Source organism: Musca domestica, unplaced genomic scaffold (assembly GCF_030504385.1).
Source record: "Musca domestica strain aabys unplaced genomic scaffold, Musca_domestica.polishedcontigs.V.1.1 37, whole genome shotgun sequence".
Taxonomy (NCBI): Eukaryota; Metazoa; Arthropoda; class Insecta; order Diptera; family Muscidae; genus Musca; species Musca domestica.
The window spans coordinates 1,647,763-1,670,522 of NW_026712321.1; the positions used below are offsets into that span (position 1 = coordinate 1,647,763).

General features: G+C 33.0%; 1 protein-coding gene across 1 annotated transcript in view; it reads left to right on the forward strand.

The window, feature by feature from the left end:
- Positions 1-10,451: 10,451 nt before the first annotated feature.
- LOC101898160 (putative uncharacterized protein DDB_G0282133) overlaps positions 10,452-22,760 on the forward strand; it is a 64,757-nt gene continuing 52,448 nt past the window's right edge. Inside the window, exon 1 of the mRNA XM_059126106.1 lies at positions 10,452-11,442. Within this exon, the coding sequence (XP_058982089.1) occupies positions 11,441-11,442 (2 nt within the window). The 5' untranslated portion in view covers positions 10,452-11,440. The remainder of the gene's footprint in view (positions 11,443-22,760) is intronic.

The following is a 22,760-nucleotide window of genomic DNA, read 5'->3' on the forward strand; positions in this document are numbered from 1 at the left end:
TGTTATGAAGAATTATAGGGTGGATATTTTAAAAAAATCTCGTTGTCCAGGAAGAATGTCTTTTAATGATATAGCCCAGGGTCTCTATTGAGAACATTTTACAAACGATCATAAGTATATTTTAGTGGGGAAGAGGGTTATAGTATGTTATGAAGAATTACAGAGTGGATATTTTGAGAATAGCTCGTTTCCAGCGCACATTGGCCACCAAAATCTCCTGATACCAATCCGTTGGACCATTGTGTCTGGAGTATTTTGGAAGCAAGGTTGGCACTAACAAATACCAAAGTGTCAATCACTTCAAGCAAGCGCTTCGCTGGGAATGGGCCAAAATTGCGCAAATGGGCAACATTTGGGCAGCGTGTGATGGTTTCATTGGCCGTTTGAAGGCCATAATTCGTGCCAAAGGTGACAAATTCGAATAAATCTAAACTTATTCTAACATTTGAAGCTATTTCCGATATTTTTTGCTTTCATTCAATAAAATTAAAAAAAGGAAAAATGTAAAACTTATGGCGTTTGACTTTATTGCAGTTTTTTTATCTCACCCTTTATGTATACAAATCAGAGGTGGGAACCTTGTTTCTATTTGCAGGTTAGTTTAAGAAAGTTAATATAAAAAAAATCCAAGGATGGGTATGCTTATTTCAAATGACTTAACCTCCTTAATTCTACCATGCTATCTATTTTTGTTATAGAATCTAAAAGAAGTCTATATATCTTCTTATAGAATACAAACAAATGGGCCTCAGAGAGGACTGAAGATTTTTCTAAAAGCAATCCGGACACACCTCTAGAAGACTAATGCCATGTTCATGGTAGACCATTTTGTAGGGTTAAAATCAACTTTAAGAAGATTTATTTGAGGTATAGACAATGGATATGACAATTTTAATCCAAATCCAATTTATATGTAAACGTACTGTAAGCCTCAGCACTCACCTCCAAATAAAAGTCAAGATCAATAAAATCTCAGCGACTGGGTGGCGTTCTGTTAAGCTTGCTCTGGCCCCGGCTTTTGGCTTGCTCTAACCATTATTGTTATATTGTTAAGTAATTGACACTAAAGTGTTAAATCTAAATGTACATTTTATTGTTAATATTTTTGTCGTCGCGTCGTCGTTGTTTCTTCCCTTCTTTATAACAAATGTATCTATATATTTTTTATAACAGCTGCGACATTGCGATGTTATATATTTTTTTTATTGTTGATGGACTTTCTAATGAGCTGAGGGCCCGGTGTAAACATGTGTCGTTCGATTGGATTTTCATGGCATGGCAATGAGATAAAAAATGAATATCGCATAATCATCTTAACGGACAAACTATCGGCAGACCGGTGTTATATCTGGCGAGTTTTCGATAATTAGCACATTGGGGAATGATGATGAGTTTAATTTGAATTTTTTGTAAGTAGCTTTTTTGGCGGGATTTCAACGGTCAAGGAGTCATGATAATAAAGTCCTTGTCCTTTTATTTTTGAAAAAGGCCGAGTGTTTTTTTTAAATTTTATTTATAAATAAACAAGTAAAAAAGCTGTAACTTCGGTCGGGTCGAACTTTGAACACCCTCCAACATTTGGTACAAATTTGGATTTTTTCAAAAAATTAAATTCCATTAAAAATTCTGTTAAAATCTTAAAAATACCAAATGTAGCCGTATATTAGGGTCTATACGACTACGTGGACCTTCATAGCCAATTTTTTTCTGCACAGACAATCTCCTTTCATATGCTGTAGTATCCATTACGAACTTCAAATACCAAATTTGAAACCATTCCGGTAAATAATGTCGCTAAAATCATCAAAATACCCAATATCGAGGGGTACAGTTATATGGGGGCTATACGAAGACATAAGTCCTGCAGACATAATACACATGTGAGTAAATTTTTATCAACTTACTTCATATCGTTCAGAAGCTAGAGTGATTTCCACAGATGGAAAGACGGACGGACTTTGATAAATTGACATAAAATATTATGCTGATCAAGAATATATATACTTTGTGGGGTCTAAAATGTATACTTCGAGGTGTTACAAACGGAATGACAAACTTAATATACCCTCCAACTATGGTGGAGGGTATAAAAAACAGAGTGTTTTTTTTTATATTTTGTATTTAAAAATTAAAAAATGAGTTTGATCATTTAAATTGTTTTCAAATATTAAAGTGGCTTTGATCCCCTTAAAATAAAAGCCTACTTGAAGAAAATTGAAATGGATTTCGTTTGTTAAATAATAAAAATAATAAATTAACGCTGTTTTAGTATTCTAAAATTCATTTTGAAAAAAAAAACTATTTTGAAGAAGGCGTTAAAAGGCACTAAATTTTTTTTCCCTCTTAAAAAATATTTTTTAGAAATGCACCTCTGCTTTTGTCAGTTTGTGCAACTCTGAATTAAATACAACTCTGCAATACATACATATGTAAATAGCGCCCCCTATATATCATAAATACCAATTAATATTATAATTCAAATCTATCTAGAATAAACTTTAGTTAAATAAGAGGACTAAAGTAAGAAACCCATATCAGTTTGATACAGCGTGTGAACCCTACAGTACATATACTTACATAGCGCCCCCTATATTTCATAATATGTAACTTTGTGTGAATACCGATTAATAGTTAGTATACCGATTATTGAGTAATTATATAATTGAGATTATGTTTTATGAAAAAATCTAGAATTAAGGAGTTAAAAGGCACTTAATTGTTTTCCCTCTTGGAAAGATTTTTTTTAAGAAATCCACCTGGGTTTTTTGTCAGCTATTACAAAAAAATGAATAAAATAAAAATCCTATATCGGTTTAATACAGCGTGTGAACCCTACAGTACATTTATTTGCATAGCGCCCCCTTCATTTCATAATATGTAACTTTGTGTAAATACCGATTAATAAGTAGTATACCGATTATTAAGTAATAAAATAAATAGGATTATCTATTAAAAAATAATCTAGAATACGAATATACTAGTTTAGAACCATCTAAAATAAGCTCTAGTTAAATAAGTAGACGAAAACATACATTTATCTCAGTTTAATAAAGTGTGTGAACCCTGCAGTACATTTATTTGCCTAGCGCTCCCTACCTTTTATAATATGTAGCTTTGTGTAAATACAGATCAATAATTACCATACCGATCATTGAGTATTTAAATGAAATAGATATCATGGTAGAAGAATATAGGTAGACGTATCGTCTCAGCTGCTGGGACAATGAACTGTCAAACCAATTTTGGAATTGAAAATGTTAAATGAAAAATTATTTAAATTTGTAAAAATTGTTGAAAAAGGCGTATTATGATAGCCTCCAAATGACGTGGTATAAGAAAACATATAAAAATCTACTTATTTTTGTCAAAAAATTTTAAATTCAATTTTTAATCAATGTTCCCAAGCGTTGATGCATCTACCTGTATTCTTCTACCATGAAAGATATGTTCCTTTAAAAATAATCTAGAAAGAGAATATGTTAGCTCAGAACCAGCCAATACAAGCTCTAGTTAAATAAGCAGACGAGTGTGTGGTCATAAAGTGTTATTTACGAAATTATAGTAAAAACCTTACCGAATTTATTTTAAATTCTGGAACAGTTTGGCGTTGGTTGTGAGTTTTTTTTTTGGACTAAGTCTTATGAAATCCACGTGGGTTTATGCCAGTTATTTTCATTTAAATACAACCCTGTAACATTGAGTAAATACCAAATTATATTTATTATACGGTATAATTAGATAAATAAGATATGTTCGCTCAAAGCATGTTCTAGTCCAGAACGATCTGGAATAAGCTATATATTTAAATAAACAGACGAAGACAGGAAACGTTATGTCAGTTTTATACAGCGTGTGAACCCTGTAGTACATACATTTGTATAGCGCCCTCTACATTTTATAATATGTAACCTTGTGTAAATAACATATGATAGGGAATGATTGATATATACAGGGTGAGATAAAAAAAACTGCAACCAAGTCAAAAGCTATAATTTTTAATTTTTTAAAAGTTTTATTGAATGAAAGCAAAAAATGTCGGAAATAGCATCAAATTTTAGAATAACTTTACAATTGTTCGAATTGGTCACCTTTGGCACGAATTATGGCTTTCAAACGGCCAATGAAACCGTCACACTCTGCCCGAATGTTGCTCTACGGTATTTTGGACCATTCCTGGCGAAGCGCTTGCTTGAGGTGATCGGCACTTTGATTTTTTTTCAGTGCCAACCTTGCAATACACCAGACACAATAGTCCAACGGATTGGTATCCGGATATTTGTGGCCATTGTGCGCTGGAAAGGAAGCGAGGAACCTCATTTTATAACCATTCTTGGCTGCTGAAATGTCCAAGGTCTGCGGCCAAGATGTTTGCGTGCCCAAGGCTATAATACACACTCCAGTATATTTTTGGCGATAATATTCGGCATTTATTCTGATGCCACGGTTGATTAATACGAGCGGAGAGCGACAATCGGATGTTATGGCGATGGCCCACACCATCACCATTTCCGACGCTTGAGTTCTGGTGGCCAACCGAAGATGCACATTTTCAGCTGATCTCTTTGGCAAGTAAACGCGATCATATTGTTTGTGGCTTAGAATGACAGCAGTCTGAAGTTGGTTGCAGTTGTTTCATCTCACTCTCATCTCCACGATATCGTATATTCCGCATACAACGGTACTCCACGATATTTTGACGATTTTAGGAACAATATCCACCGGATTTGTTTCAAAATTCGTAGTTAGAGTTCGTAATGGATACTACAGCCTATGACGAAAAAATTACGTATGTACGTTCAGGTCTTCGTAGAGGCTCCATATATCAGTACCTCCCGATATTCGGTATTTTGACGATTTTAGCAACATTATCCACCGGAGTTGCTTCAAAATTCGTATTTAGAGTTCGTAATGGATACTACAGCCTATGACGAAAAAATTACGTATGTACGTTCAGGTCTTCGTAGAGGCTCCATATATCAATACCTCCCGATATTCGGTATTTTGATGATTTAAGGCACAATATTCAACGAAATTGTTTGAAATTTCGTATTTGAAGTTCCTAATAGGTACTACAGCCTGTGAAAGAAAATAGTCTATGCAGGTCCCATGCATAGGCATGCATAGACCCCATATATCAGTAACTACCTATATTTCGTAATTTGATGATTTTAGCTACATTATTCACCGGATTTTTGTTACAAGTTTCGTATTTGAATATTGTAAAAATTGACAAAAATTGCCTATGCAGGTCCACGTCTTTGTATAAACCCCAATATAATGGCTATATTCGGTATTTTTAAGATTTTAACAGAATTTTTTATGGATTTTATTATTTTTGAAAATTTCCAAATGTTGGAGATTATTCAAAGTTTGGCCCGGTCGAACATACTGTTTTTATTACTTTTTTAAGGGGAAAAAGTGTAATTTTTCGAATTATAATTAAAATCCAACTGGATTTATTTTAAAATCTGCAAAAATTTGCGGTTGGTTTTCCTAAGAAAATATCTTTTAGAAATCCAAGTGGTTTTGTTCCCCTAAAATTTTATTTTAAAAAAAATCCACTTGGTTTTATTTTCTTCAAAAATTTATTTTTGAAATCTCATTAGATTTACCCTCAATCTTCTCTTCCAACATTTATCTCTCTTCTTATTTGCCATGGTATTGGTGTATATGCCGGTAAATTCATTTCCGTTTGCTGTGGTTGGCAACACCAAGACACAATTTCACAACAAGACCCACAATCAAACATGTTCGAACCACACAAAAGCATTTGAAATCTTAGTCAAAGAGGTGGCTCTACACAACCAAGCATTGTCGCATGTTTGAGGGTTTGAAAATTATTTTCTTGAGACTTTTTTCATTTCAAGTGAAATATAGTTTGTTGTTGTGTTGTGTTTTTATTTGGGGGAGGTTAGGTTGGTTTTTTGTGACTGAATGAATGCACCAAATTCCATTTGGACTTACGTAAAATATGATGATGACCGGCAATTTGGCAGGAGGGCAGGTCAAATTTTCCAATACGACTTTCGAAATGCACAAAATTTCACCAATACAGGAGGGTGATGGGAGAAATAACTTAATTTTTTTTTCTGGTAATTAAGCTAAGACCCCATTAAGGCCGTAAATATTTCGAAGAAGGTGGGACAATGGACAGTTATCAGTGGCGACTGAACTGAAGGTTGACTATGGAATTTGGCCAAGGGGAAAGTTGCAAAACACATGAGCTGGCCACATGTTCAGCTCATTCATAAATCCAACCAGTCGCCAGTTAGTCTAATGAATATTTCAAAGTTTGTCTGCTATACGTTGGGCGCCGTTCTACGTAAGCGTGTGATAAGATTTAATAATAGAATTTTTTTGTCATTATTAACTACATGGTGTTTGAGCAGCAGCAGCAGCAGTTATCGAAAGGAGAGCTTATATCATTCAAATGCCTTCCATTCAAATATTTTTTTTTAGTTTTTCTTTCTTTCCTTCGTTTGCTTTGCTTGGCCTGCTCATTCATTCATAGTTATTTTTGTAACAAATGACTGAAATAGAATTGTTAGTGTCATTGCGTCATTTATTTTATGGTTCTATTATTTGGTTGTCATGTGCCTTGGCCAAAAAGTACACAAGGATATGGAAGGACATTTCGAAAATAGGATAACCAACGTGGAGATGAGTATAAGGTGTCTATGGCTTTGGCGTCAATATGTGCTGTGTGGTAATTAACCCAATTTGAAAAGTTTTCGTAATAATAACACGTGGCTCTCAAACTCCGATTTTTTGGGTAATCGATAAATAATATTGGAGTTATTAGAAGATTAAGAAACAAGCAAAATACAGTTGAGTAAAATCGAGGAGAATAATATCAGATTGGGCGCCACAGGTATGGGGGATGTATATATTTTCCATTTCTAAGGAAATTGAAAAATTTCATAAAAAAAAATTGGAAAACTACCACTTAAATGAAAACCATTGTATGAGGACTGTACGAAGACATGGACCTGTATACGAATTTTTTATTCATAGCTTGTAGTGTCCATTACGAACTTCAAATACGAAATTTGTTACAAGTACGGTGAATAAAGTCGCAAAAATCATGAAAATACGCCATATCGTGAGGTACCGAAGACGTGGACCTGCATAGACAATTTTCTGTCTTAGGTTGTAGTACCCATTAGGATCTTCCAGTAGGAAATTTGAAACGTTTCCGATGAATAATGTCGCTAAAATCATTAAAATACCGAATAAAGGGAGGTACCGTTATATGGGGGCTATACGAAGACTTTGACCTGCATACAAAATTTTTTGTCATAGGCTGCAGTACCTATAACGATCTACAAATACCAAATTTGAAACAATTCCGGTGAATAATGTCGCTAAAATCATGAAAATGCCGAATATCGGGAAGTACCGTTATATGGGGGCTATACGAAGACGTGGACCTGCACAGACAATTTTCTGTCTTAGGATGTAGTACCCATTACGAACTTCAAATACCAAATTTAAAACAAATCTGGTGAATAATGTCGCTGACATTATAAAAATACCGAATAATTGAAGGTACCGTTATATGGGGGCTATACGAAGACTTGGACATGCATACAAACATTTCTGCCATAGGCTGTAGTACCTATAACGAACTTCAAATACCAAATTTGAAACGAATCCGGTGATAAATGTCGCTAAAATCGTCAAAATACCGAATAAAGGGAGGTACCGTTATATAGGGGCTATGCGAAGACGAGGACCTGCAAAGATAATTTTTTGTCATAGGCTGTAGTACCTATAAAGAACTTCCACTACGAAATTTGAAATGATTCCGATGAATAATGTCGCTAAAATAGTCAAAATACCAAATAAAGTGAGGTATAGTTATATGAGGGCTATACGAAGACCTGAACCTACACAGACAATTTCCTGTCACAGGCTGTAGTATCAATTTCAAACTTCAAATACCAAATTTGAAACGATTCCGGAGAATAATGTTGCTGAAATCATCAAAATGCCGAATATCGGGAGGTACCGTTATATGGGGGCTATACGAAGACTTTGACCTGCATACACGATTTTTTGTCATAGGCTGTAGTACCTGTAACGAACTTCCAATACGAAATTTGAAACAATTCTGGTGAATAATGTCGCTAAAATCATCAAAATACCGAATATCGGGAGATACCGCTATATAGGGGCTATGCGAAGACGTGGACCTGCATATAAAAAATTTTGTCATAGGCTGTAGTGCCTATAACGAACTTCAAATACCAAATTTGAAACAACTCTGGTGAATAATGTAGCTAAAATCATGAAAATGCCGAATATCGGGAGGTACCGTTATATGGGGGCTATGCGAAGACGTGGACCTGCATATACAATTTTCTGTCTTAGGTTGTAGTACCCATTAGGATCTTCCAGTACGAAATTTGAAACAATTCCGGTGAATAACGTCGCAAATATCATCAAAATACGGAATATCGGGAGGTACTGTTATGTGAGGGCCGTACGAATAAGTGGACCGGCACAGACAAGTTTCTGTCTTAGGCTGTAGTATCCATTTCGAACTTCAAATACCAAATTTGAAAGAATTCCGGTGAATAATGTCGCTAAAACCATCAAAATACCGAATATCGGGAGGTATAGTTATATGAGGGCTATACGAAGACCTGAACCTACACAGACAATTTTCTGTCACAGGCTGTAGTACCAACAACGAACTTCAAATACCAAATTTGAAAGAATTCCGATGAAAAATGTCGCTAAAATCATCAAAATACCGAATATCGGGAGGTACAGTTATATAGGGCCTATGCAAAGACGTGGACTTGCACAGACAATTTTTTTCTTATGCTGTAGTATTTATTATGAACTTCAAATACCAAATTTGAAACAATTCCGTTACATAATGTCGCTAAAATCATCAAAATACCAAATATCGGAAGGTGTCGTTATATGGGGGCTATACGAAAACGTGGACCTACATGGCCCATTTTCAATACCAAAAGTCCCGCAGACATAACATACATTTGAGTAAAATTTTATCACTCTACTTCAATTCGTTCGGAAGCTAGAGTGTGATTCCACAGTGAGTTCCACAGACGGACAGGCGGATAGACGGGCGGACATCGCTAAATCGACATAGAATTTTATGCTGATCAAGAATATATATATACTTTCTGGGGGTCTAAAATGTATATTTCGAGGTGTTACATAGGGAATGACAAACTTAATATACCCTCCATACCCCCTCCTCATAATCAGCATAAAATTCTAAGTTGATTTAACGATGTCCGTCTGTCCGCCTGTCTGTTGAAATCACGATACAGCCCACATTATTTGACGTAGAGCGCCAAAAGTTAGCAGAGCAATTTGTATTGTGTCTAGGATGGTTGGTATTGAAAATGATATATCGGTCCACGTTCTGGTATAGTCCCCATATAACGGTACCTCCGATATTCGGTATTTTGAAGATTTATGCCACATTTTTTCCCGGATTTGTCTGAAAATTGGTATTTGTAGGTCATAACGGGTCCCTGTGCGTGTGGCAAAACATTGCATGTATAGGTCCACGTTTTGGTATAGCCCCCACATAAAGGTACCTCCCGATATTCGGTAATTTGATAATTTTTGCCACATTTTTTCACGGATTTGTCTGAAAATTGGTATTTGTTGGTCATAATGGGTTCCAGCTCCGGTGGCGAAACATTGCATATATGGGTCTATGATTTGGTATAGCCCCCATATAACGGTACCTCCCGATATTCGGTATTTTGATGGTTTTTGCCACATTTCTTCTAACGTTTCCTTTACCCTAAGGTGGAGGGTATTAAACGTTTGGCCCGGCCGAACTTAATTTGTTTTTTTTTTTTTGAAAAATTATTTTTGTTACTGAGCCACTGTACCGTGTTCACATAGTATTTCCCCCTTCAAGCCCTTCGTATGTGTGTGTGTGCGTTTGAGTGCGTGTGTAGCATTCACATCTCAATGATTCAATTGCTTTGCTCGCTTGAATGTATGGCCGACTTGTATGTGTGGCCAGTATTGGTTGGTTGGTTCGGTTGGCTGGCTGGCTGGTTGGTTGGTTGGTAGTAGACCATGGCACAAACAAATGCAACAACACACAGCGAAGGCAGTTAGGTGGTTGCTTCACGAACAACGAATTGATTTCGGTTTTTTCAGTTTATCAAACACATTCGTCGCGTTCAGAACGTGTAGACGCCAGAAAGAATGAAAGAAAGGAAAATAACAAAACAAAAATAACAAAAAAAAAAATAAAAATATTGTAAAACAAGAAGATAAAATGTCAACGGTTTTTGAAATTCAATAAAAAAAATAAATAAATTAATAAAACAAAAACTAATAAATTTTTTTTGTGAGAAGCAGATAATTGTGACATGGAAATAAGGCAATTTTAAAAGAAAAAAATACAAAATGAAATAGAAAATATTAAACACAAAATATTAATTTGAAAAAAAATTGTGAAAAGAGTTTAAATGATTTTGTTTTAAAAATCATTGGAAAATTAAAAAAATTAGCCGAAAAGGCCCTTTGTAAAAAAAATTGCCATTGGAAGTTGAAAAAAAATTTTGGTAACTTAACCTCACATCAATGTGGAACGGAATGTAATAAAGTGGAAAAGAAAAATTACATATTTAATTATGTGAACAAATATTAAAAAAAGAAAAATAAAAATTCTTAAAACCCACACACACACCTTAAAATCCAAAGAAAATCTCCCTCCTCCAAAAAAAAACCGTTAAGCCAGTGTTTGAAAATTAAAAAAACAGAGGAGAAAAAATTAATCCTAAACTTTGAAAGTTTTTCTTTGTGTGGCATTACAACTGCAACTGCAACCCGTAACCGTAACACAACTTCCTTTAAGACACACCAACAACAAGAGGAAGAAGAAAAAAAGAAAGAAAACCGTAAAATAATCACAAGTTGCAAACCGTGTGTGTGAAGAGAGTGTGAGAAAGTACGAGAGCACATTGATGACCATTCTCATTGCATTGCATTTGTGGATCATCATCATCATTGCCGAATCAATGAAACACAACCAGCGGAGACATTGAGCTCATACATTGGCCAGTCCTCCGACAAACAAAAAAACGTACGGTCTGCCGGTCAGCCATCGATTGGATATTTTTTTTCGATTCTTCTATTTTTTTCTCCCGTGTGTGGATAATTTACGTGAATTTTCTTCATTGTCTGCGGCTCCTGGATTAGTTGTTGGCGTTTTTTTAAAGAAAAGCAAAAAAAAAAAAATAAAAAGTTTTTCCCTTTGTTTTTCTCCAACAACGTTGTGCAAAACCCAGAAACAACAACAGCAAAAAAAAGAAGAAGAAAAAAAAAACAAATCCAATGTGTTATTTATCTTGTGCTTTGTACTTGGAAATCTATGTGGGATTATAAACTCAACCCTTAAATCGGGGGGATACAATGAGGCCAGAAGTATACGATGTAAGTAGCAAAGGCAAAACATTTTTTTTTTTACTTTTTCCCCGTTTTTTTTTACATTTATACCTACCTAAGGTAAATATAATACAGACCTCTGTCATAAGAGTGCAGTAGTTTCTGAGTTTATTTCGTCAGACTGTTGTTATTCCAATAAAGAGCAAAACAAAAAATAAAACAAAAAACTACACAGGTCAGCAAAAATAATTTTAGTTTTGATTCCTAAATTAATTTTTTTTTTATAAAATTTTCAGTTTTTCACTTTCGGAAAAAAATCCACTTAAAATAAATTGCATCGAATATTTAGTTAGATTTTTGGGCAAATTAATATAAATTGATTAAATTTAATTTATTAATTTTTTATTGTTTTTTATCTATTTTATTAAAAATAATTATAAAGTGATTGAGTATTAGTATCTTATGAAGAAAACATAAATTTAATTATAGTGGATTAGTATTGTGAAAGAAAATTAAAATAATTAAAGAAATTATTAATTTAAAGAAAATTTAATTTATTGTACCTTGTGTATCAAATAAAAATTAAGTATTTAATTTTTTCGATTTTAAAAGAGTTAAGATTATTATGAAAGTTAATGTGGCAAAATTATTTTTAGAAATTAACTTTTAATTTTCATAAAGTTTTATAATATTTTTTTAATAGTATTTAATTCAATACTACAAAAAATAATTCTAAAGCTCCACGAAAACTAAAAGTTAGACCCAAAAATATCCAAGGCAATTTTTTTATGCGATTTTTTTCGAGAGTGAAAAACTGGAAATTTTATAAAAAAATTAAATTTGGGAATCAAAGACGTAATGGTGCATAAATGAAAAATTCAGTTTCTGCCTTCATATACCAGAAGTGAGAAACTAAATTCTTCTCTCATATACCATTCTCTCAATGCTTCCCAAAATATAACCTTAAAATAAGCTCCATTTTGCCGACGGGTTTTTATAAAATGTACTTTTTATAAACATTTATAAACCACTCGAGACAATGGAATTTCTTGGAACAAAAGTTAGTCTAGCTGTTCTTTGTATGCTGCCACACCCATGGAATATTCTTGAATTTTTCTAGAAATTTTCCACAACAAAGTGAGGTTATGTCTTGTAAATGACATGTGAAAAATTATCGGATATTTTTTTAGAGCCCCGGCAAAATTATATAAGCTAATCTCATAAGATATATAATTTTTTCATAATATTTCATTGAAAACACCAAACTTTTAAAATAAAAAATTAAAATTTATAAATCTTGATAACTTTAAATGCAAATATATTAAATATTCCGCATTTGTCATTTGAACGTGTGGGATATTTTGACACTACTCGAATGAAACGCCAATTTTTAATATTAGATTTATTACATTATGTCTACAAAACATAGACATTTTTTAGTTGCTCTGTACCAGAAACTGCAAAAATCTACTAGTTTTGCATTTGTTTTTTTTTTTCGAAATCTTAAAGTGAAAATCGATTATCGTGGTAAAAAGTTTTAAGCTTGCAGTTCTGAAACGACTTTATTGTTGTTTTTTTCTTTTTTTGTGGAGGGTTCCCCAAACATAGTCAAATAAATTTTAATGCAAATATGTCAAATAGATACAAAATAGACTCTAGTAATATCCGGTCCATTTCGAGACTATCCTCTCTCTCTCTCTCTTTCATATAATTACATGATTGGTCTTACAATTTTAAGTAGAAATACATTAAACAATCTATATAACTTTGTAAATACTAATATCATGCTCCAAAGTGCATGGAGATTTGGGAACGCCTTTGTTTATATTGCTTGGTTGGAGGTTTATAACTCAAAATGCAAATATGTTGACAAAAAATTGAAAGACATATGTACATAGGGTGGAGCTCTTAAGATTTGATTTTATAACTTTAAATGCAAATATATTAAATTCAAAAATGCATCTAGTGTTAGTATAAATTTTTTTTTTGGAATGGGAACAGCTTTGATATGAGCGCGATGTGAAAGAATTATCAGCGTAGCAATTTTGGAGTCTTTAAAGTGATATCGTATGTAGACAATTTCCCTTTTGTGGGCGCCACATTTCGAAAGTGGGAAGAACCTGGGAAGTATTTTATTTACAATGAAACAAATTAAACCTGATTTTCAGAAAGCAGGATTAGTTGCATGTTTTGTGAAAATATAAAATGGAAAATTAATTTAAAAGGATTTATTTCACTTTAAAACATTGGAGTTATACTCATGCTAAACCGAATATGAAAACCTTTTTTTAGAACGAAAACGAAATTATTATTTTCCAAAAAAAAAAATAGTTTTATAATAAAAATACTAACGTATGACGACTGGTTTTCTTCTACCACGTTTCCATCGTATATACACACAAATCGGAGATTTGGTACCCAATTTCAATGAAATCAAATTTGACAAGGTTAATTATAGAAAAATTAATTTTAACTTAATTTTACAATGATTGCATGATGATTTTTTGTGCACACTTTATGAGTATTTTTTTAAAATATGTTAAATGCAATGCTTCTTTCGATTTCGATTGAAATATATTTTTTGGGCAAGTTTTATGGCTATTTCTTTCATTTTAGATTTCCTAACTTTAAATGCAAATATGTTAAATTCAATACTGCTTTCCTGCATGGTCATCATCCAATTCAGCGGCACCCTAGAAATATATAAACAGTAAATTATAAAATATAGTAGTTGACAGTTTAAATTCAAAGTTTATACCCTTGTTTTATTCTCGCTAGGTCTTCTGATTTTCTAATTTAATGCTTATTTCTTAAAAAATAAATCACGAAAAGATTTCATAACATAATGCTGCTTCCGATTGAAATATATTTTTCGGGAACACATTTTGAGTATTTTTCCGAAATGTAAGATTTCATAACTTTAAATGCAAATATGTTAAATTTAATGCTGCCTTCCTGCATGGTCATCATCCAATTCAGCGGCACTGTAGAAATATATAAAGAGTTAATCAAAAAAATATCATAATTAATATTTTAAATTCAAAGTGCTTACCCCGGTTTTATTCTCGCTTATTCCTCTGATTTTTTATACAATGCTTATTTCCTAAAAAAATAAATCACGAAAAGATTTCCGATTGAAACATATTTTTCGGGCACACTTTCTGAGTATTTCTTTCCGAATTTATAGATTCCATAACTTAAAATGCAAATATGCAAAATTCAATGCTGCTCTCCTATGATGGCCATATCCAATTCAGCGGCATGCTAGAAATATATAAAGAGGTTTTCAAAAAATATTATAATTAATATTTTAAATTCAAAGTGTATACCCTTGTTTTATTCTTAGGCTTATTTCCTAAAAAATAATTCGCGACAAGATTTTAATTCATAATGCTGCTTCCGATTCCGATTGAAATATATTTTCCGGGCACACTTTTTAGTATTTCTTTCCAAATTTATAGATTTTATAACTTTAAATATATATATGTTAAATTCAATGCTGCTCTCCTACATGGTCATCATCCAATTCAGCAGCATGCTAGAAATATATAACGAGTTAAATAAAAAAATATAATAGGTAATAATTTAAATGCTTGGTCTTCTGATTTTATAATTCAATGCTTATTTCCTAAAAAATAAATCACGAAAAGTTTTCTTTACAAATTAATGTTTCCGATTGAAGTATTTCTTTCCGAATTTGTAGATTTCATAACTTTAAATGCAAATATGTTAAATTCGATAGTGCACTCCTACATTGTCATTATCCAATTTAGCGGCGTGCTAGAAATATATATATAGTTAGTTATATTTTTAATTCAAATACTTACTCCGGTTTTATTCTCACTTGGTCTTCTGGTTTTCCAATTCAATGCTTATTACCTAAAAAATAAATCAAGAAAAGATCATAGATCAATATAATGCATTTTCAGAGCATGGCGAAGGATCAACTGTTCCACTTTACATCATCTATAAAGGCACATGGCCACACATCAAACTCTTTCACTCAATGCGAGCAAATCTACAGTTCATTGCACAAAACATTGTAGTCTAGTGCCAAATAGAATACAAATAATGCATTTGGAATGAACTTAAGGATTACAATGACAAAAAAAAAAATCAGAACAAATTTTGATTTAATTATCATATTAATTGAAAATACATTTCTCTTAGGAAATTACATTTTCAAACAGTGTTCCAAGTTCCAAGAAATATTTCACTTGTTTTATTATTTACATTATACGTATGTATGTAGGGAAAAAAAAAATAAATAAAAAAATATGTTCTAAGCCACCATAACATAATTGTTAGACCTATGTGTGTGTATGTTTGCATTTAGCATGGCCATGTGAGTAAGTGGCTGAGTGACTTGTTGTTAAATTCAATAACAAAAAACACCAGCCAAACACGACAATGACGACGACGACAACGACAGTGAGACAGCCAGTTTACTAGCAATCCATCCAGCCATCCAGGCCATTTATGTTATGTGCTGTGCTTCTTGCCAGCCGCCTCAACAAGCCTAGGCATGCATTTGAAATATGATTATGTTTTGATGACACAACAATGAACACTAACAGCAATGCAACAACAACGCCAACAACAAAAACCAAAACAGCAATAACAGAGTTGTAACATACAAGCATTTGCATGTGCAAACAATCTCCCCCCTCAGCAACCAACAGCTCTATGATTTTTTTCTACAGGAAAAAGCTAAGGCCTAACAGCAGCCTAGCATAGTACTATGCAACGTAAAGCTCACTTGGCCGAATATGAGCATGTATGTTTGTGTGTGTTTGTATTAGTGCCATGTGCCATTGTCCGAGCACTGTTGTACAGGGACAAACGGGCACAAACAATATTTACTACAGCCGATGAACATTAGCCGATGTCTCGTTGCAGCAACAGAAATGTCTCACCATTTGTACACTCGCAACACCGCACACACACACAGCCACAGACATCCGAATATTTATAAAGAATAAAAATCAGCTAGTGCCAATATGCAACCCCACGTACTTGCTTGCTTGCTGGCATATTTTGCCGGGCCTTTCTCGTGTGTTACTCCTGAGTGCTCGAGTGTGTGTATGTTTTGGGCGAAGGTAAAATCATTTGTCTGTCTGTCTATCGGTGTATGCCCTGTTTATATGTAAACAAGAAGTAGAAGAAGCATTGTGAACGTTGTGTGTGTTTTTGAAAGTGCAAGAAACCAGGGGGTTGATTTCTGCCAACTTTTCATTTTTTTTTGTTGTTGTCTTGTTCTACTCTGCTTTCATGGATTTATTTTTTCTGCCGATTTGTTGTTTTTATTGTTGTTCTTGGCGGCGTTCAAAGTTTTTTTTTTGTACGTTGCTTATTTGTGTATTTGTATTCTATTACATGGCTTTCTTTTTGGCTTTGCCCCTATGCCGTGGTCAAGGAATAATAATAAAAAAAAACGTGGAAGAAGAAGAAAGGAATTCAAAGCAGAACAATTTAATATTGTTTTGCCCATAAATCTAATAACAAAAAAAAAACCAAACAACAACAATAAAAACAGCCAGCGCAAGGATAATAGAGCAAAGGATTTAAATCCTGAAATGCCTGATAGTATAATGAGCAAAAGAAACTGATTTAAGGTTAATGGGAAAGCACGTGTAAACGATATAAAATGACATAGGGTTACATTTAAGTTGCACCATGAAAGTAGTTTCCGTGGTACAATAAGGAGGTAGCTTCGTAAAACTATAGAAATACAGCTCTGAAGCTATGCCCGTTTTTTTCTTCAGAATTATTCGAAATTATTTGCAACAAGTCTTTTTTTGCATTTATTTCACATTTTTTTCCTCATTTTTCAAATGACTTAGCACTACCTTACCTTTTTATTGTCCCATGGTAGTTTCTCCATTAGGTTCTCAGAGCAAAACAATAATGACATACGCTCTCCCTTAAGTTGCACCAGGTTAATGGGAAAGCACGTGCAAACGATATACTATGTGGTTTAACTTAAAATGACATAGGGTTTCATTTAAGTTGCACCACTGTTCAGTCTGATATCAAATGCCTTTGTAGCCAGCCCTCTTACACACTATGACACAAGTTTCTCCGTTAGGCTTTAAGCGACGGATATCGGTAAATATTTTTAAACTTAAAATTTTATTTTCACGTCCCCTGTAAATTCCAACTGAGCACGGGACCAATAAAATCGAAAGTGAACAAAAAATTGTTAGATTAGCTTTTGAGCCCAATTGCTAAATAAAAACTGGTACTGTTAGTCATGACGAATTATACACATGTTTTGCTAATTGCGTACCAATAAATACTAAAGATTAGGATTACGTATATCGGATATGCGCCGGATATCGGTAAATATTTTTAAACTTAAAATGCCATACGCACCATCATTATAGCTATATTACGTTATGGAAGTAATTTGTTTAAATAGGGCTACACTTTATGAAAGAATTCGTTCCGTTAGGCTTTAAGTGCAAAACAATAATGACACACGTTTTTCCTTAAGTTACACCATCAACATCCAACCAGCGTCCAATTGTAGTTGACTTTAAGTGTGGTACAGACTATGAAACAAGTTTCTCCATTAGACTTTAAGTTACATGTAAATGTAAACATTTATGAACATGAAATGACATACGGGTTTCTTTAAGTTGCACCACCATTGTGGTTATACTGCAACAAGGTCAAACGCCATAATTTTTTAATTTTTTTTTTTTAATTTTATTGAAAATTTTGGGAAAGCAAAAAATGTCGGAAATAGTATCAAATTTTAGAATAAATTTAGATTTGTTCGAATTGGTCACCTTTGGTACGAATTATGGCCTTCAAACGACCAATGAAACCGACACACGCTGCCCGAAGCGCTTACAAAAGGTGTATTTTGGTGTTTTTTAGTTCCAAAATACTCCAGACACAATAGTCCAACGGATTGGTATCTGGAGATTTTGGTGGTAACCATTCTTGGGTGGCGCGTGCAAGGTTGCCAAAAAAAAAAAAAATATTTTTAAATTTCTGAAATTTTCTTACATTCCTGAAGTTGAAGAAAACAAAAATTCAGTTTTAAATTGAATATTTTTAAAGTGTTACCAAAATGTTGAATTTCTTTATTTGACATAAGCAGACGTACAAATTTGTTGGTCTTTAAAACTATTCACTTTTTTCGCCATATGGTCATAGAACTACGTGCCATTGCACTCGTTTATAGAATTACCAAGCTATTGTTGGTTTTACTTTTGTGTTTCGCTTTGGGTTTGCATTCTTGTGCTCCGTCCAGTTAAACTTTAGTCTCTGGAGGGAAAGAATATTTTCCACAGCAGACACATAAAATAAGACCACATAATTTTCAATTTAAACTTTGGCACAGACGACATTAAAATTGTTATGGTGAACAAAAACAAAACAAAACTGAATTCAAATGTTGAAAATATTGGGGAAATGGGAAAAATCAACCCTTTCCATTTGGAAAAAAAAGAAACGAAAATTGCTATAAACACATCTTTAAAGGGTTAGAAAAAAAAACCAAACACAAGGCCCTGTTGTTTGTTGAGCTAACAACCCCATCAATTTTCATGCAATTGTTTAAATCACTTAATCTTTCGGGCAAAGAAAAGACTTTCCCCTGATTCCATGGAATTCAGTATTAGCCATGTATTGCAATTATTTAACGTTAATCATGAATCGATTTCCGTTTTCTGTCATATCGAAAATAAATTCTTTTTTAGCTGATTTTGTGCGCTTAGCGTGTTCACATTCTATTATCAAATACTTAAGAGCATAATTAATCGCAACAATGATATCATCGCAAAAACGAAATCATCATCCTAAGTATATAGGCTTAAATATTTAATCATTTATGATACCTATTGCACGGGCCATAAACGACGAGCCCTCTTTGGATGTGGAAAAGTGGGGTGGTACTTTCATGTCCCCTGTAAAGTCCAACTGAGCATGGGAGCAATAAAATCGAAAGTGAACAAAAATTGTTAGATTAACTTTTGAGTCCAGTGGCTAAATAAAAACTGGTACGGTTAGTCATGTCGGATTATACACATGTTTTACTTACTGCGTACTAAAAAATACTAAAGATTAGGATTACGTACATTTGGTTTATTTTTAAACTCATATTTTGCAGTCTTGAGCTACCTATTTGACAAGCTGTTGTGCTGCGACCTCAAAATAAAAGCGTTCCAGTAACGAGTGTTTGCCACTTGGTAGAAGAATACAAGTAGATGCATCAACGCAAATAAAAATAGATTTTTATATTTTTTTCTTATACGACGTCATTCGGAGGTTATTATAATACGCGTTTCAACATTTTTTTTAAATTTAAATAATTTTTTCATTCAACATTTTTAATTCCAAACAAAGCGTTAACAAAACGTAAACAAAATTTGATATTTAATCAGTTTGGTGTAACTCCTTGTTATTCCGCATGTTATAAAGCAATTTAAAACAGAATATTGTTATTCGTGTGCAAAGCTATATATGCTTCAAATATATATGCATTTGGATCGTCCAAACTCGTAATTCGCAGGCCAGAATGTCAGGCGCTCAACAGCTGATTTTTATTTTATCAAACAAAGCCATCCTTAGTATTTGTTTGAAAATTCACAAGAAAAAGGCCCCTTCTAATTCCATCTAAATACTTCTAGGAATCTCTTTTTTTTTTTGTATGGCACTAAAACACATTTATTTGCAAATTGATTTTATTTATTTCCAAGAATAAAACAAATTTGAGGGAGTACTTTTGAGGGATTTCCCAAAACGGTTCGCAAGATTTGCATGCATTGCAAAAATTTCTTTTTAAAAAGTAATCATCACCTTACAATTCTTATAAAATATGGCAAATTAACACCTTTCATCCACAACATATGGCCAAAGAAAAAAAAACGCACAAATCATATTAATAATCAAAAATTGTCTATTAAATTAGCAGCTATGTTTTGACTTGTTAAAAAATTATCACACCAATGACAAAACATTTTCCATGCCCTTTTTTTTTGGTTGGAGGGTGGTGGGGAGACACAGAAAACCCAATTAGTCTAATCAATAAATACCTTCAGTTATATTTATAATTTATTACGTTTTCTTTTTGGGGGTACCACACAGTGCAGAGCTGATAAAATGAAGCAAAAGCTGCTGATACACGTTTTTTTGGTTTGTTTTCTTTTTTTTTTCTTTCACCTATGCAATGCTGACTGGCTGGCAAGCTGCAGCGGCTGATAATAGTTTGTAAGTTTTGAATGTCAACAAATTTTTGATTATCAATAATTTGACGTTGAGCTTTTTTATTGGGGGTGTTGCAATAGTTTTAGGATAGGATAGTTTAAGAAAATAAGGTTTTCTTAATTTTCCAAAATTTAATATTATATAACATTAAATGCAAATATGTTAAATATGTATGGAAATTTATAAAAGCCCATTAACGTATATTATTTTTTTCGTAATTTCTTTATTTCCCGCTTTTGGAGATGTCACTTCAAAATGTTGTAGAAAAAAAAAAAAATAAATTATGTGAACGTTCTATAAATAAAGGGAACACTTTTATTGTAGTTTGCATTTAAACAGCTGCTATTAGCACACGCCTTTATTTAAGGTTGTCCTTCATTACTTCATAGCATGGTAGAAGAATATAGGTAGACGCGTCGACACAGCTGCTGGGACAATGAACTGTCAAACCAATTTTGGAATTGAAAATGTTGAATGAAAAATTATATAAATTTGTAAAAATTGTTGAAAAACGCGAATTATAATAGCCTCCGAATGACGTAGTATAAGAAAACATATAAAAATCTACTTATATTTGAAAAAACATTTAAAATTTTTTTGACATATCAATGCTCCCAAGCGTTGATGCATCTACCTGTATTCTTCTGCCATGCTTTATAGTGTGCACGACAGGCGACTCTGACAGTTTCATGCGAATCGAAAATATTTTTTTTCTAATTATCAGAAATTTATTATTTCATAACTTTAAATGCAAATATGTTAAAGATGTATGAATATTCCATTCTATTATTTTCTTTTGATTTATTTATTTCCCACTTTTGGAGATATCACTTCAAAGATGCCAAGAATTGCTTTGGTAAGGTGTCAAGAAAGAATTATGTGAACGTTCTATAAATAAAAGGAACGCTTTTATTGAAGATTGCATTTAAACTGCTGCACACATCTCTATTTAAGGTTCGAATTTTATACGAAAGATTACTCTGAGAGTTTCATTTGAAAGGAGCACGATTTTTTGGGAGAGAGAGAGAGAGAGCGAGTGAAAAAGTTATACCATTTTTGCGTTTTATCGTTTTGGTCATTTTAAATTTGTTGTAAAAAGAAAAAAGAGTAAGAGTAATTGCAATAAATATTTTAAAAAGAAATAATTAGTTTTTAGAATTTATATTTAAAGAAAATATGCAGAATTTGCAAAAAAGAAAGAGGTGCAAGGGAAGAGTTTATTTTTTCGCCGCCAAAAAAAAAAAAAATGAGGGAAAATGGAGCGCACTTTGTCAAGTGAAGTTTACAGCCACATCACAGGTGTACTCGAACCACTTTAACATGGAGCATGTGTTAAAATCCGGAAACAAATATAGATTATTGCCTATCGCTGTCCCAGAATACCGAACACCACTGAGGCACATGAGTTATACTTCGAATTTGAGATGAGGGATTATGGCACTATGCTATTGCATTTCTTAAACGTAATATTGGGTTATTTTTATTTATATTGTGAAAATAGAGCTCAGATCAGATTTTTACAATTATGGAAACGGCTTTCGACTTGTTTTTTTTGATAGATTTTCGTAGCGGAATAGGAAAATAAAGGTAGTCGCATCGCCACATCTGCTGCTGACAAGTTGCTGCCTTGGTTGCCATTTTTTATGCAGCCTTATTAAAAATCGTTCCGATCCGAATGGTTTATTAGAAGGCTAGCCTAGCTGGTTGACCTAAGCCACAATTGTCTGAGAGCGTCAGCTTAGACTGTCTATAATATAGTTAGTGAATGTTTGTATTCATTTTTGTTGGCTTTTTAATTTTTTTTTGTCTCTCTGTGTGTGTTATGGCCAAGTCACATGCAAACATGGCCGGCTAACAAGTGCAAATGACAAAAAAGAAGAAAAACAAATCTAGGAAAAAAATACAAGTGTAAAGGAAGAAGTGCAAAATGGTTAATTATAATGATGCTGCCGCTGCAAGTTGCCAGCTAATGGCCAAGAAAATCAGTGGATATTATTTTTGTAAAGAAAATTCAAAAATAAAAAACGTTTCCTTAATGAAAGAGTTACAATTTGTTATGAAAAAATATTAAAATTATTGGATAATGTTAAATTTCCAACCCTGTATTAAACTAATTGGAACGCCTTTATATGTAGTTGCATTGCACT